General features: G+C 35.4%; 1 protein-coding gene across 1 annotated transcript in view; it reads right to left on the bottom strand.

Annotated features, from left to right (window-relative positions):
- The window catches only part of PRIM2 (DNA primase subunit 2), a 92,392-nt gene that overhangs the window by 36,721 nt on the left and 41,356 nt on the right, over positions 1-14,315 (bottom strand). Inside the window, exon 7 of the mRNA XM_039730519.1 lies at positions 1,877-1,944. Coding sequence (XP_039586453.1) covers positions 1,877-1,944 — 68 coding nt within the window. The remainder of the gene's footprint in view (positions 1-1,876; positions 1,945-14,315) is intronic.

A 14,315-nucleotide genomic window follows, 5' to 3' on the forward strand; every position in this document is an offset into this window, starting at 1 on the left:
ACAAAAGGGATAAATAATTTAAAGTATTTAAACCATGTGTGTCTATTATTACTAACTTTACCATAGAAGCATGTAAATTCCCTTTGGTCAGCTGTCTGTTCACTTCCAGAGGTTGCTTTTCAAGTTGCAAGGTCTGATATATTTTGTTCATTTTAAAGGAACTTACAACAGGCAACTTAGATGCATTTGTATCTTTTTTTTTTCAGTTGGTGACAAAATAAACTGCAAACAGTCCCTCCATTTTCAAAAAAAGCAAAATAGTGTACCAGCTGTATAACATACATACCCAAGGTAATATAAGAATGTACAAAAATTGTACAGTTGGCATAAATGTGGGGTATGGCATCTCTCTTGAAGTACCTTCTTTTGGAACCTTTAATTTTTCCATATTAAAAAAAAAAGCACAGACAGGACTGATCGTGATACTGAAGGACTGTTCCACTGACATAGAACAGAGCATACATCAAAAGAAATTTTCAATTTCTCAGTAATTACTCCTAGAGAGCACAGTTTATAAAAACCTAACTTAAGTGCTCTTGATCTTCAAATTAAGAAAGGTATACCACTGAGGCATATTTTTACAGCCCTAGTAAGATGTGGGGCAATAAAATCATGGAAGGTTATTGGCATTCAGAAGTACTCCCAGCTACGTAACAGTAACAATAACACTGCAATCCTTGTTTTCATTCATTGGTCTTGAAGGAAGTTCAATCATATGTAAATAAGCAGAGATACAATGAAAGCTATTTTTCCTACTCTGACTTACACTAAAAGCAACAAAACATAAAACTCTTCCTATATAATAAAAATTATGAGACTTTAAAAATCAAAATAAAATGTCAGGGTTTGGGAACAGGTAGCTCAAGCAGTAGAGCACCATAGAAAATAAGGAGGATGAGTCAGCAAACTAGATCTGCATCCCAATTCCCCATGCAGTGCTGCCATGATGGAACCTCAACACTTCCATTTCTAATTCATCCAACATCATTTCAATGATCTTAATGCTAAGATGTATGTGCTCAGAAACAGCTTTCATTGCTGACATCCCATATTTAAGTACATTTCTATTATTAGAGACATTAAAAATTCTGCAAAAAGAAACACATGAGCAACCTAATCTAACCAGATCTGCATTGAACACGGGCTAGATTAAATCATCTCCAGAGGTTCACTTCAAGCTCAATTATTCCATGATTCTAAACCAGCTTGCTCTACTTGTATGGACATTGTCCTCCTGCATGTGACCATAGTAAGAGAAGTCTACCATATAAAGTGGTAAAAAGCAATCATATATATACCTAAGAAAGAGACCAGAGTTCTCTACTTACACTCTTCTTCAACTAAAGTAGAAATTTATAAACATATATATACACATATATATTTATCTATACACACACACAACTAAGAGAGAGGCAAACTATTTACTCTAATGGTTCACACTTTCAGCAATCTACATAGGTCCATTAAAAGATCAAATTAGTATTCCGTTCATTAATGATAGCAAAATCTTCTAAAACAAGCAGGGAGTATGGAATATTTGCAACAAGGAAGGCCTATGCTCTGAGCATTGTAATGTGGAAACTGTTTTGTTTATAAAGGAGCTCAACAACTTTGCACTTGCTATTAAAAACAAAAACCACAAAAACTTTATAGAAGCTACAGCTATTTTTTGTTACTTAAAAGCAACACTGGTTCTATAAACTATGTTCCATGCAATTTATAAAGCTTTTGTTAAGTCAAAGAATTACTTTTGGGGTTTTTTTCAAAGCCAATCACACAGATGAGGTCTGTAAAAAACTTGTACCTAAGGCATTTTACCAGAACAATTACTTTAATCTATATGAAGGAATATAGTCATGCTTTCACTTTATACTACCTGAGATGATTAAGCAGAGGTTGAAGTCTCTCATCAGACTGTATGGAAGGTAGTGATCGTGCTGTCAGCTGGAAGAAAAATGAGTACAATTAATAAAATATTAGCTTAAAAAAATTGATAGCACAAGGCCAGAATTATGTTAGAAGTCACACTGCATTGTTATAACTTTATACAACATTGGGTAAGACATAATTTCTCCTATTAAAAATAACTAAGCACAGCCTTCCAGAATCTGACGCTAGGAGAAATATTTACAAGTTAACAAACAGTGAAAAATCATTTTTCTAAAATTACAACGCTATTAGAATTAAATAGCAAGACATCATTGAAAGTGGTATACATTTTCCAAACATATTTAAACTAGAAGTGATCTTGTGCCTAGACAGCCTTCTACCAATGTAAATATAATGCATGAAGCCATATTATGTATACTTTACATTTATATAAAAGCAATTTACATAGTATTTAGCACTATGTGACTTTTATATAAACATGCCTCTGTGTACACTGTTTCCTTTTAAATGGGCATAACCTATGTTACAATTTGATTGTTCTAGAATATTTTTTTTCCTTCTAACTTATATGACTTGTTAAAACACTCCAGGTTTTTCTGCAAAAATAAACCTAGCAATCTATAGATCAACAAATACATATCACACTGTTGTAGAATATTAGTTTATTGGTGTATTAACTAAAATAACTGTAAAAATACATGTAAGAGATTTGCTTAGTATCTGTACATAAGATGGCTACCTTCACCTATAAAAGCTACAAACATAGCACTTGGGATAATTCTGACATGTGTTATAGAATATTAGTTAATTGGCGTATTAAAATAACTGGAAATATACATGTATTAGATTTGCTTAGTATCTGTACATAAGGTGGCTACCTTCACCTATAAAAGCTACAAACATAGCACTTGGGATAATTCTGACATACATCTAACTCAAAATACTGAACAGAATCATGCATTTCAGGATTCTGTGGCTGCCATCATTCTTAGGCTGTATTTTGAAAACTACCTTTGAACAAAGTAGAAATTTCAAGATATTTCACACTGTATAAATAAACATCAAGGTCTTAAGTATTTTACAGGTAACTCAAAAATAGCATGCAGTATTTGAATTATTACTAAATATACATACTAATTAAAAATATGTAATTCCTGAAAGACCACCCATTTGTTACATCCATTTCACAACCTTTGCTGCTGGGCAGAAGTCAGACTGGGATCAAATTTGAGACTTGTACCTCAAGCTTGCAACACCATCCAAGTAAATGAGAGGAGGTTCGAGGCAGCTGTCTGCCAAGAGAAGGCTGAAGCCACTGAACACAGGGACAGCAGGGAAGGGGATGGGGACATTTCTGCTGTTGGGGGAGCCCTGGACTGCAGCAGTCACTGTCTTCCAACGTGGCTCTTCTCAGCCCCAGGTATCCCAAATGTACTCATCCGATCTGACTGCTGCAGAAAACATTAACCTGGCACTCTCAGCAACCCATTCATCCTCCTTTTAAAGAAGGCAGCTCTCTTGGCAATTACAGCATGATCCACATTCCCTTGTTTTATGGAGCTAGACTGAGAAGCATATGATACACTAAAACTTCAGTAAACTCTGCATTTAATCAGAAGTTTCTTTTACTCAAAAAACAACCCCTCATTTTCCTACCATGGAGTTTTAAAGGTCAATATAAGTATTGTCCTATATTCATATCCCTTACAAAGTAACCCTCTAACATTGTCTTGGAAGCCTTCTAAACACCAACCAAAGTTATCAGAATAAAGACAGAGCCACCTGAAATATGTTTCTTTCTCCATTATTAAAACTTAAGAGATACAGAAAACAGTATTTGTGTGCACACTCAAACACATAAGTATAATTTTACATAAGACAAGCATACTGTATTTTTCTCTACACAGTACTTGAAATATTGCATTTAATCAGGAAAAAAGAATGCATTTATGACAGGATGTTTATGAAAATCTGACTGGATAACAATGTAAGCAACAAAAAAAAAAATTCAAAACCTGAAAAAGTATCAACATTACTCTGAAATATTGCATTTAATCAGGAAAAAAGTATGCATTTATGACAGGATGTTTATGAAAGTCTGGATGGATAATGATGTAAACAACAAAAAAAAATTCAAAACCTGAAAAAGTATCAACATTACTATCAAAGTTATATACACAATAAACTACATTTTCGTGTAAGCACTATCAATTAACAGAAACACTGGTTTAAAACTAATTTAGGAGACTTGTAGTAAATTGAGGCAAAACCAAGACCTAGTGATCTTTAGCCAAGATTTTTCTTGGTGCTGCAATGAAAGAATATGGAAGAGGGGGTCGATGCTTGGCAGTTTCAGGATCCACCATTAAAGGGCAAAAAACAATCCCTTGAAGTCAAAGGAGAATCCAAACGGCCAATTTGTTTCCGAATCTACAAATCTTAGTAGCAAATTTACTCCCCATTTTCCTCTATGATGTTGCCTGGACAAGGTAATGTTCTCGACAGACTATGGTGTTGTGAAAATAAGATCTAACACTTTCCAAATCCTAGAACAAGCACTTTGTCCAGTTATTTCAAATTTTTAATGTCAGGAACATGTGGGATCCTCATGACACTGTTTTTTTTCTGTCTGCCACTAAGGGTAGCTTTCTTTAAACATAGTTGAGGAGACCTCATCAAAATATTTGAACAATGTTAATTGAAAGAGCACATTTTCCTTCAACTCACCTGGATTATAAAAAAAAAGGTAATATTTTCAAGTATAAAGTTTCTTCTTATAACCCTGTATTTTTATTAACAGAGCGACATTGTAAATAAAGCAGCTTTTACAAAGGTCATGGAAAATAATTGCTGGTATTTTTAAACTGCTAAGAATTTTATGAGCTTTTTCAATAGCATTTTTCTAAAAGATGATTCTACTACAAAAGTCTTGGGAAGCTTTTCTCTCCTCATTCCCATTTTAAGATATGGAACAGGTTAAAAATAATACTGTAGAAACATTTTAGTTCTACTCACTTAAAGACTGTGTCATAATATTCACTATATTGTTATAGATACACAACATCTCAGAGTACTCTTCACATCTTTATGGGATCAACACAAAATCACAGGACAGTTTGGGCTGGAAGGGGCCTTAAAGCTCATCTAGCTCCAAACTCTGTCATGGGCAGTGACACCTTTCACTAGACCAGAGCCCCATCCAGCCTGGTCTTGAACATGAATCCTGCAAATATCCAGCAGGATTACAATAAATAGCAGGCCTTTAAGTCTCAGTTCCATTTACACAGAGTCCATGAGTCCATATATAAGGCCATGCCTTTATATAAAAATGGAAACTCTACCATACAATGACATTTGAAACATAAATCATTCATGTAAAATCTCATTGCTACTGCAATCTGCCTTCAGAAACAAAAAATAGTTTTCATGTACATTTTATTCAGCCTACACAGAGGAAGTAATAGTTGCAAAAGACTTCTTAATGCATTTCTCTCTGATTAGAAGAATTGTTGATAAATAGAAACTCCTAAAACTTTAAAACAAAATCTGAATTTTAGCTGTCTATTCTCTAAAATGTAGTACTAAAGGATATGAATTCTCCAGTAAGGCATTATAATGCACCAGGCACCAAAATACTTGCTTTAGATTAAATTTCAGACTCAATGTCTAGAAAGGTTTTGTACTGCTCAGAAAGCCTTAATATCACTTTGGTTTGTTTTTATTTGTTTTTTTAAAAGACATTTCAGAATTACATTACCTGGTCTGTATGATTTTTCACTAGGAAGTCATGAGATGCAGATATTGCCAGAACCAAAGAATTCCAGTTAATTGTGCTCCAGAGAAACACCTTCAACATCCAACTAAGCTGCAGGCTGTCTCATACCAACAGAAAGTGATTGATTTTGAAACATCAGCTATGGTGCTAATGTTGTTAGAAAATGTCACAATGCAAATGCTATGCAGCTGGGGAACCTGGAATGAGAGAGCAGTGTTTGCATGCCAGTATGCTGCTGTACCTAGACAGCTGACATTTTAACACTGATCAATTTTCTGTTGAAAAAAGTTGGGGTTTAACCTTTCACAGCATCTTACAAATCTCAAGCAAAATTAATAAGTAATTTTGGCCAAGGCTTTTTCAGCTATTAAAAGTTATTTCAGCAGCACTTACACTGAAATACCCTCAATAAAAACTACACCAAACAATTAATGTTACATCCATTCCACAACACATAACCTGTATAACAGCAAATAACATTCTTCAAAACTAACAAAACTATGCAAAAATGCTTTCAACATTATGAAACTTTTCTTTTTAATTGGTCAATATAATTTAATACATAAAGCATTTAGATTCTTTCCATCTAGTACCACCAAATTTATGAAAGGAAGGAAATAAATAATATAGACTAGCATTACTGGGCTCCTAGTACAAATGTAACAATTCTGACATTTGTAAAGAACAGAAAGATAAATTCCCTCTTGAATCCCTAGTGGATTATATTAGTGTCAATATAAGGCTGAACTTGGTTTTGTGGGTTTGCTTTTGTTTTGTTATTTAATTACATAAAACTCCCCACCAACTCCATGCGCACACACCCCTGTTCACAGTAAAACAAGCTAGCCAAAAGAAAATCACACAGAACACTAAGTGGCCTACTGTGTTTAAGGAAAGCAAATCAAAGGCAGCAATTAATTTATTTACAAAACAAACAAAAAAATTAAAGTTATATTATTAGCACTCTCATTTTCTTTTTGGACTCTAAAAGGCAGAGAACAATAGTTATCAATGTTGCTTAGATGCTGTATCTAAACATTTAAAACCTATCTACGAGTATAATAAAATATAAATTATGTTGTAAAAATATATAGTCTAAATTATAAATATATATATATATATAAAGTATATAATGTCTTTTCATTTTGCCAGTTAATTCAAGCTGTCAAATGAAAAATTTTCCATAAGTGAAGAAACAAATTAAGAGTTGTGAAAAGTGTCCTTGCTAGCATGTCCTAGATATTTACCTAATGCTTTAAGAACTCTGAAGAAACCAAAGTCCACTAATTTCAGCTCAGCATTTGTCAAATGCACTCTGAATAATAATTAATGTTTTCCTGAGGCACTTGCTTCTGAAAGTAATTGATTTCTTTTTCCCATTTGGAAATGTCTAGGCTTTCATATTCACACTGATGTATAAATAACACCTGGATTAGAGTCTCATATTTAGTCTTTAAAGCAAAATCTTTCAATCATTAAGCCTTGTTTAATTGCCAAACGAACTGTTGCTGGGTTTTGCAGCATTATTAGTTGCACATATCATCATTTCACTTGCATTTGAGGGTGACAGCATGTAAATCAACTCATCTCTTGTACTTTTTTGAATACTAAAATAAAGCTGAAGTTGACAGTTATGAGGATGCTCATTAGTTATATTCCTCCAAAAATAAGTTATTGATTCTTTCTTACAAGAGTGCATAGTGTGTTTCAGGCTTTAATTATATGTAGATTGAAGAAGACATTAAAGAAGTTCCCTTGTCAGCAAAATCCAAATCTTCTGTTAAATAATACTGCTTCCCACCGTTGTGAACGTTCTTCAGTGATTTCATCAACTGACTCGGCCTTTACAGAGAGCTTACTCAACTTTATTTTAGTCTTGAGTCCTTTCTTTGTATCAACTTCCAGATACCTAGTTATTTTCAAGCCAAATAAAGAGTGTACTGGAACGCTCACCTTCACAGCAAGCGTGAAGGTGAGTGTTCCAGTACACTCTTTTTATTTCTTTCTTTTATTTCACTCTATTTCACCATGAACTTCTGATTCATGCAAACAGTTCTTCACCTCTTCATTATTGCTTACTATTCTTTGGCTGCATGCAGATTTTTTGCACCTTCTTCTGGCATTGTTTATGAAGTTTGTTGCCTTTCCAGTCCTCCTCCCAGGTTCACAGACTAAATGGTGATACCAGTACTCTAAAGTAACCTGGAATGTATTCCTCAGTTCCACTATACAATGATGCTTTAATTAACTTGCATCCATGGAGCATTACTGATGTGGGAGAAGGTAACTCAGACAGCAGTGATTTCCCCAGGGTCTCAACGTTACAATTTCAAAGTTTCACACACACATCCTGCCCCTTGCACTTCATTTGTGAGAAGGAAATTAAGAAAGCAAAAATCTTCATAAAAATCTCTTCTTGGTAGAAGCTACTAGGCAATATCGCATAAGAAGCAATTGGTTAGAACATATGAAAGATTATTATTTCAAGACCCTCAAAGTCACTGTCACAAACCATGGCAGGTGTTTCCCATCACAAACCTCATCAGCCTAGCAGTGTTCCAGAAGAGCTTTAAGAACAACCACACTAGCAAAAGTTCTCTGATGCTGAAGACTATATGGACAAAAAGAGAAGAAACAACTCTCTGTATACCCATCCAATATACTTGATTAAAAGCTCATTTTCCATAGTCATCATTACTACTACAGGGCTTCATCAATGAAGGCCTTCATAAAAACCTCCAGTTAAAATCAGTTGTGTTTTATCTTTACAAACCCTATTACTAAAGCCCTGTGCACTACAGGAAATAAATGTCTTCTACTGCATAAAAATCAGGTACTATAAATCAGTTTTACTGCAGAGCTTCAGAAGAGATATTTAGATTTTATTAGTAATAGGATTTTACTACTGGGAATCAATTATCTGTCCAAGTTCTAGGCTCCCCTCTAAAAGAGGGATGGATATACCAGAGAGGGACCAGCACAGGGCCACACAGATGAAGAGGCTGGAGCATCTGCTATGAGGAAAGACTGGGAGAGTTGGAACTGTTCAGCGTAAAGGAAAGAAGGCTCTGGAGAATCCTACCAATGCATCTAAATACATGGATGGAGGGTGCAAATAGGACAGAGCCAGGCTCTTTCCACGGCTGACCAGTGACAGGACCAGATGAAATGTAGGCAACAAACTGAAACACTGAGTTCCCTGAGATCTGAACATCAGAGATGTGAACAACTGAGATCCCATCTGAACATCAAGAAGCACTGTCTGTATTACGTTTTGTGCATTTGATTCTCACCAACTGTGATTCACAATGTGGGCAAGGTTTGAATGCACCTCTGGAGATCATCCCAAGCCCTCAGATCAAGCAGGGCCATCTAGAGCTGTTTGACCAGGGCTGCCCAGGCAGAGTTTGAGTATCTCCAAGGATGGAGACTCTGCAATCTCCCTGGGTAACCTGCTGAAAACCAAATACATAATACAGCCCATAATACAGTACCAAGTATTTCTGAACTACTGAGCCTTCCTGTTTTGCATATAAGAGCTTCCATTCTCTAAGCAGCCTCCAAAGTCCACATTTTCATCTGCATTGAAGGGAAATTTTAAAAATTACTCATGATTTTCTTAACAAATGCTAACAAAATTGCCAAGTCTTTTTTCAGGAGGATGAAATTAAGAGATTTTTTTGGAAACAAGATCATTTTACTTTTAGATTTTCTTAAAGGAAAAATTATTAACAAAATATCTTAAAAATCACTTGTTCTTAAAGACCAGGAGTACTTAATGAATTTGACCCTTATCAAGGCTGTGTTCTTAATTCAATCCTTAAATAATAAGATAGACACTAACATCTAAGGAAAAAGGATATTATTGCAAAACATTTTTCTGTGTTTAATGAGCTTCTTAATCTCCATGTACTTATTTTTTCCCTTGACAAATTTACTATACAATTTCAAATAAGTTTGAATAAGCCTTAGGAATTCCATACCTGATCTTCAGTAACAAACAAAATAGAAAAGATTTCATCACAACAGCCTGCATGACACCAATCTTTTACTTTCAAAACTCACAAGGCAGCATTTGAATTTCCTTGTTTTATTCTCTCACTATGTGGTACTGCTTGAAAATAATTGTTTTGTTGCTAAAACTTGGAAAAATATCCATCTGTTAAAAGCAAAAATGTATTTGAAACACTTCTGCTCATTTGTGCATATTTTAAAATATTGATTATCTTTTATCAAGAAGCAAAATCAAATCTTGCCAGCCTTAGAATTTTAAGTCCCAATTTCCCTCATGTTTAAGTACCAGTGATTACATTCTTATCTTTAGTGAGTAGAACTAAAAACATGACAGGCACTCAAATTTCATACAGCTAAAACCCAGCATTAATCTGAGCCTACTTATCATCATTTCCCAACATTTTACTTCATCTCAATTCTCAATTGCCAGTAACAATGACACTTCTCAGACATAAGTAAGAGTTAATGTTTAAGTATTTTCTTTCCAAAACAGAAAAGAACACTTGTATCAAAGAAAACTACTAGCAACTCAAATGACATGCAGCACTCTATTTTTTAATAGTTATTTGCATTTACAATTATTGCAAATGTTCTGAATAAACAAATACACTCCAACATAACACTTCCCCCAGGAGTAAATTTCACAAAGCAGAAAAGCAAGCCTTCAAAACAGCTACTTATTTATAAAACATAAATATTGCTGCCTTAGAACTTAACCATGGAAGTGGGACCCCCATCTGACCCTTATGAAGGCCTGTGGCTCAGTGCTCTTTCAGAGCAAAGTGCACACAGCGAGCTGCTGAAGCAAAGCTGGAGCTGATGGCTTCAAGCCCCAGGGATGTTCTCCTTCCCAGCCCCTGACCCCAGCCAGGCTGACCATGTACTCTTACACACAATACACTGTGGAGACACTGCTGGCTACCTCAAGAACTCCAAACACACAAAAACAGGCACCAGAAGACCATGGAGTCCAGCAACCAAAAATACAGGATTGAAAGGTAGAAGTTGCTTGAAGCCAGATGAATGTGCAAAGGGAAACCAACCCAAATAAATACTACATCAGGTACTGCAAGTGCATTTCAGAAGGTAAGGTAATCTACTTTACAGTAATGCTTTCAAATACAGGAAGTACTAAAAAAGAGTTTTATGAAGAATGTACTTTCCTAACATTAGTCTTTGAACATATCTGGTATCCATTTTCTGAAGCAAGAACATATGGTTAAGCAAAACCTGTTACCAAATATCCTTTGTATTCTTGTACCACTCCAACATTCTTCAAACCACAGTTTATGATCCATTGGGAGCCACGAAAATATACAATGGTATTGGCTAAGTGTCTGGCAACAGACTGCAGAAGTTTGGTTTCTGCTAAGTCACACCAGTTCAGCACCCTCAGGGTGGAGCAATAGAGGATGTAATTACTACTGGCAGAGGATCAGAGGCTGTAATGAGTAGTTCAAGTATTTATATTAGCCAAGGAACTCTTGCTGCTAGCATCAAATCTGTTTCACTATGGCTGCTGAGTAATTATAAAGCCCTAAAGGATCTCTAAGCTGCTCACAATTACTTGCAGCACGCTCTCATAATAGAAAATAACCCATGTAGAGAAAGTGTTCATAAAGTACATAAAAAGCTACTTTCTACATAGTTCAGCAAAGCCATTGTTAAATATAGTATAAAACAAGTAATGTATATACAATAATGTAATACAATAGAAAGTTAGAAGTTACTAGATCCAAATACATATCATACCAGTCATGTTCTGGGTAGTTCATCAACATAGCAACAGCAAATAAAAATTAAAACATCACTTATCAATAAGATTCAGCTTACTAATTTTTTCGCAGATTGGTTTGGCATAAACCTTGGACACCAAGGTGGCTCCAAAGCTCTCACTAAACTGGGACCAGGTGAACTGAGTGATGCTTTTTTTATATATACCCATTAGCTACTTCCTTATTTCTCGAAACAGTGTTCGCAAGTCCTGCTAAGCATACTTCCTGCAGCACTCAGCATATTGCATCATCCTTATGACCATAAAAACACAGATTCCAAACCTGTGCAGTTCTTTAATTTTGCTTTTTACAACACTTGCTGTAATGGTTACTGAAAATCATGTGAAAGCCCACTGTCCATTTTGCATAAGAAAATTAGCTTCTTTTCACACAACTTGTGACTTTGTACCATGACTAAGCCTGCACAGAATACTCAAGCAAGAAGAAAATTATCTGGGACAATAAGGTTACCAAGGTTGGGAAAATCATACTGTTTTCATCTATGTGCAAGAAATAATGGAAGAGGTTAGGAAAAAGCAGAAAACAATTCCCACAAAATGCCAGAGCAATCACAGTCACTCCTCAGCCTATATAGAATATTGTTTTAGAAAGCAAAATTAAACAAGAAATTACCTAAAATATTATCTGTTTTCTTTAAGGTCAATTTGCTAAGTGAAAATAGAAGAACATATGCGACAAAACATCCTTATTTTCCTTTATTCAAACTTTCTGTTCCTAATGCCTTCAAGAAGTGACAGAAACAACTGTGTATTGTCCAAGTGTGCTTGAAAGTGTCAGTCAGAAGACAGGAATTTGACTACATTTGTCCAGCTCTGGCTCTTCAGATGATACCTGTATACACTGGTAAAATGAGGAAAGCAGAGGTGGTGTAAGCTTGTCCAAAGAACATCTGCCTCGTTCTAATGGTTTAGGTTAGGGTGGGATAAAACCAAAAAGAATAGATGAACTCATAAGAGCTTTGCATTCTTACACTTGGGACAAAATGCAAAACAATGACAACATCTCAGGTAACACCAGCAGATGGGCTTTAGATATAGACAAGGTCAAAGAGACAACATCCCCAAGGAAGCCACTGACTTAATGCCAAGTGCCTAAATTAGAATGCAACAAATAAATAAAACAGCCTTGAAGAGCAGGAGGTGACTCACCTTGAGCACTGCAAAAGGCTGAGCCCAAGAGGGAACCACAATGCATAGAAGCCAAGCCACCAGCCAAGACCTGACTCTTGCTGGAAGTGCCCTGCTCAGAGCCCATGGCACCAGCCACAGCTTGACAAGAGGAGATTTGTTTGATGTAACTATCTTTTCTTCAAAGAATGTGAGAGCTGGTCATAGAACCAATTGGTGGGTAGAACTTGGCTAAGTACCAAACTCCCACCCAGCCATTCACACACTTCTCTTCCTCAACAGGAAGGTGGGAGAAAATAGATCTGTAAGTCCATGGATTACTTATAATTACCACTATGGGCAGAAGAGTTTCAGTCTGGGGAAATGCTAGATTGACAATAAAAATAGATTTGGATGGTTGGAAACAAAGACAAAAAACCAAAACGCAACCTTGCTGTGACCCTCCTCTTCTTCCCAAGCTCAGTTTCACTCCTGTATTCCCAATTTCATTACCCAGCCCTATCAAGTGGTACAGGGTGAAAGGTAAATGAAGAGAGTAAATCAAAAGCAGTGTGCAGTGTTTTAAGAGATTGCAATGTTCTTAACCGTATGCTCTAAAAGACATACTAAATTGTCATGCAGATTTTTCAGTTGTATTTTTTTTTGTTTCTAATTAGCCAATTATTTATCTTTTACTCTATTTTTCCATGATATTGTCTATATATGAACAAAAAGTTCAGAAAACCTACCAGTGAAGCAGTATTAAAGATGACTGGCTCTTTTATAACATTTATCAAGAGGTTGTTTTCTGCCAAGTAAGGTCAAATGCCTCTTATTTTCAGGAAGAGCCACTTCAGCTCCATCTCTGACATCCACTGCCACTTCAGTTGTTCTTCACTGAATGTTATATCTTTAAAGTACTCCAGATGAAGAAGGCAATACATACATGGACTATATAATTTTGTTTGCCTGAGACAGTCTGAAGCTTGGATAAAAACAAGGATCACAATTTTCACCAAACCAGGTCCCTTTATCTACAGTACAAAGTGATATTGTGTGGGAGCATTTGCCTTGCTCTTGAGGTGACCATTGCTAAAGCACTTTTCAACAGTGTGAAGCTACCACCAGCCAGATCAATATTTTTCAAGAATATTACCACTAGGGAAATACAACTGCATAATAAAACATGCCAACCTTGCACCAAACAAGCATCAAAGGGACCAAAAGAGATCAGAGAGATCCAAAGCAACATGCAAGGAAAGTCACAGAATTCCATCAAGGCTTCTGGGTAGAAACAGGTGATACAACACAAGTTATACCAGGCTAAACAGTCAAGTCTAGACACCACAAAATTTAAAATAAAAACTAAGACAGTCTCCATAAAACATCATTGCCTAACTCAAACATTACATTTCAAATCCTAAAAATATCTCAAGTTCTTTTTGAACCAAAACACAGCAAATATGTTTAAAATAGCATGCTTAATTTTTGCATATCACCAAATAATCAGAAACAAGATTCTGTCAATTCCCGTGTGTTTTCAATAAAAATGCAACTATTTTTCATTTAGTCCTAATGGTTAACCAAGTACACTTAAACACACCTACCAAAAAAACAACCAAACAAAAATCTCTCCACTCAAAACAAAAAGAGCTTTACATAACAGTCTATTATGCACAAAAAAAACCCCACGAATCTCTTTCAAAACCCCATAAACTTTAAGTTCACAGAATG

This window comes from Passer montanus, unplaced genomic scaffold (assembly GCF_014805655.1).
Source record: "Passer montanus isolate IOZ18808 unplaced genomic scaffold, ASM1480565v1 scaffold11, whole genome shotgun sequence".
Lineage (NCBI taxonomy): Eukaryota > Metazoa > Chordata > Aves > Passeriformes > Passeridae > Passer > Passer montanus.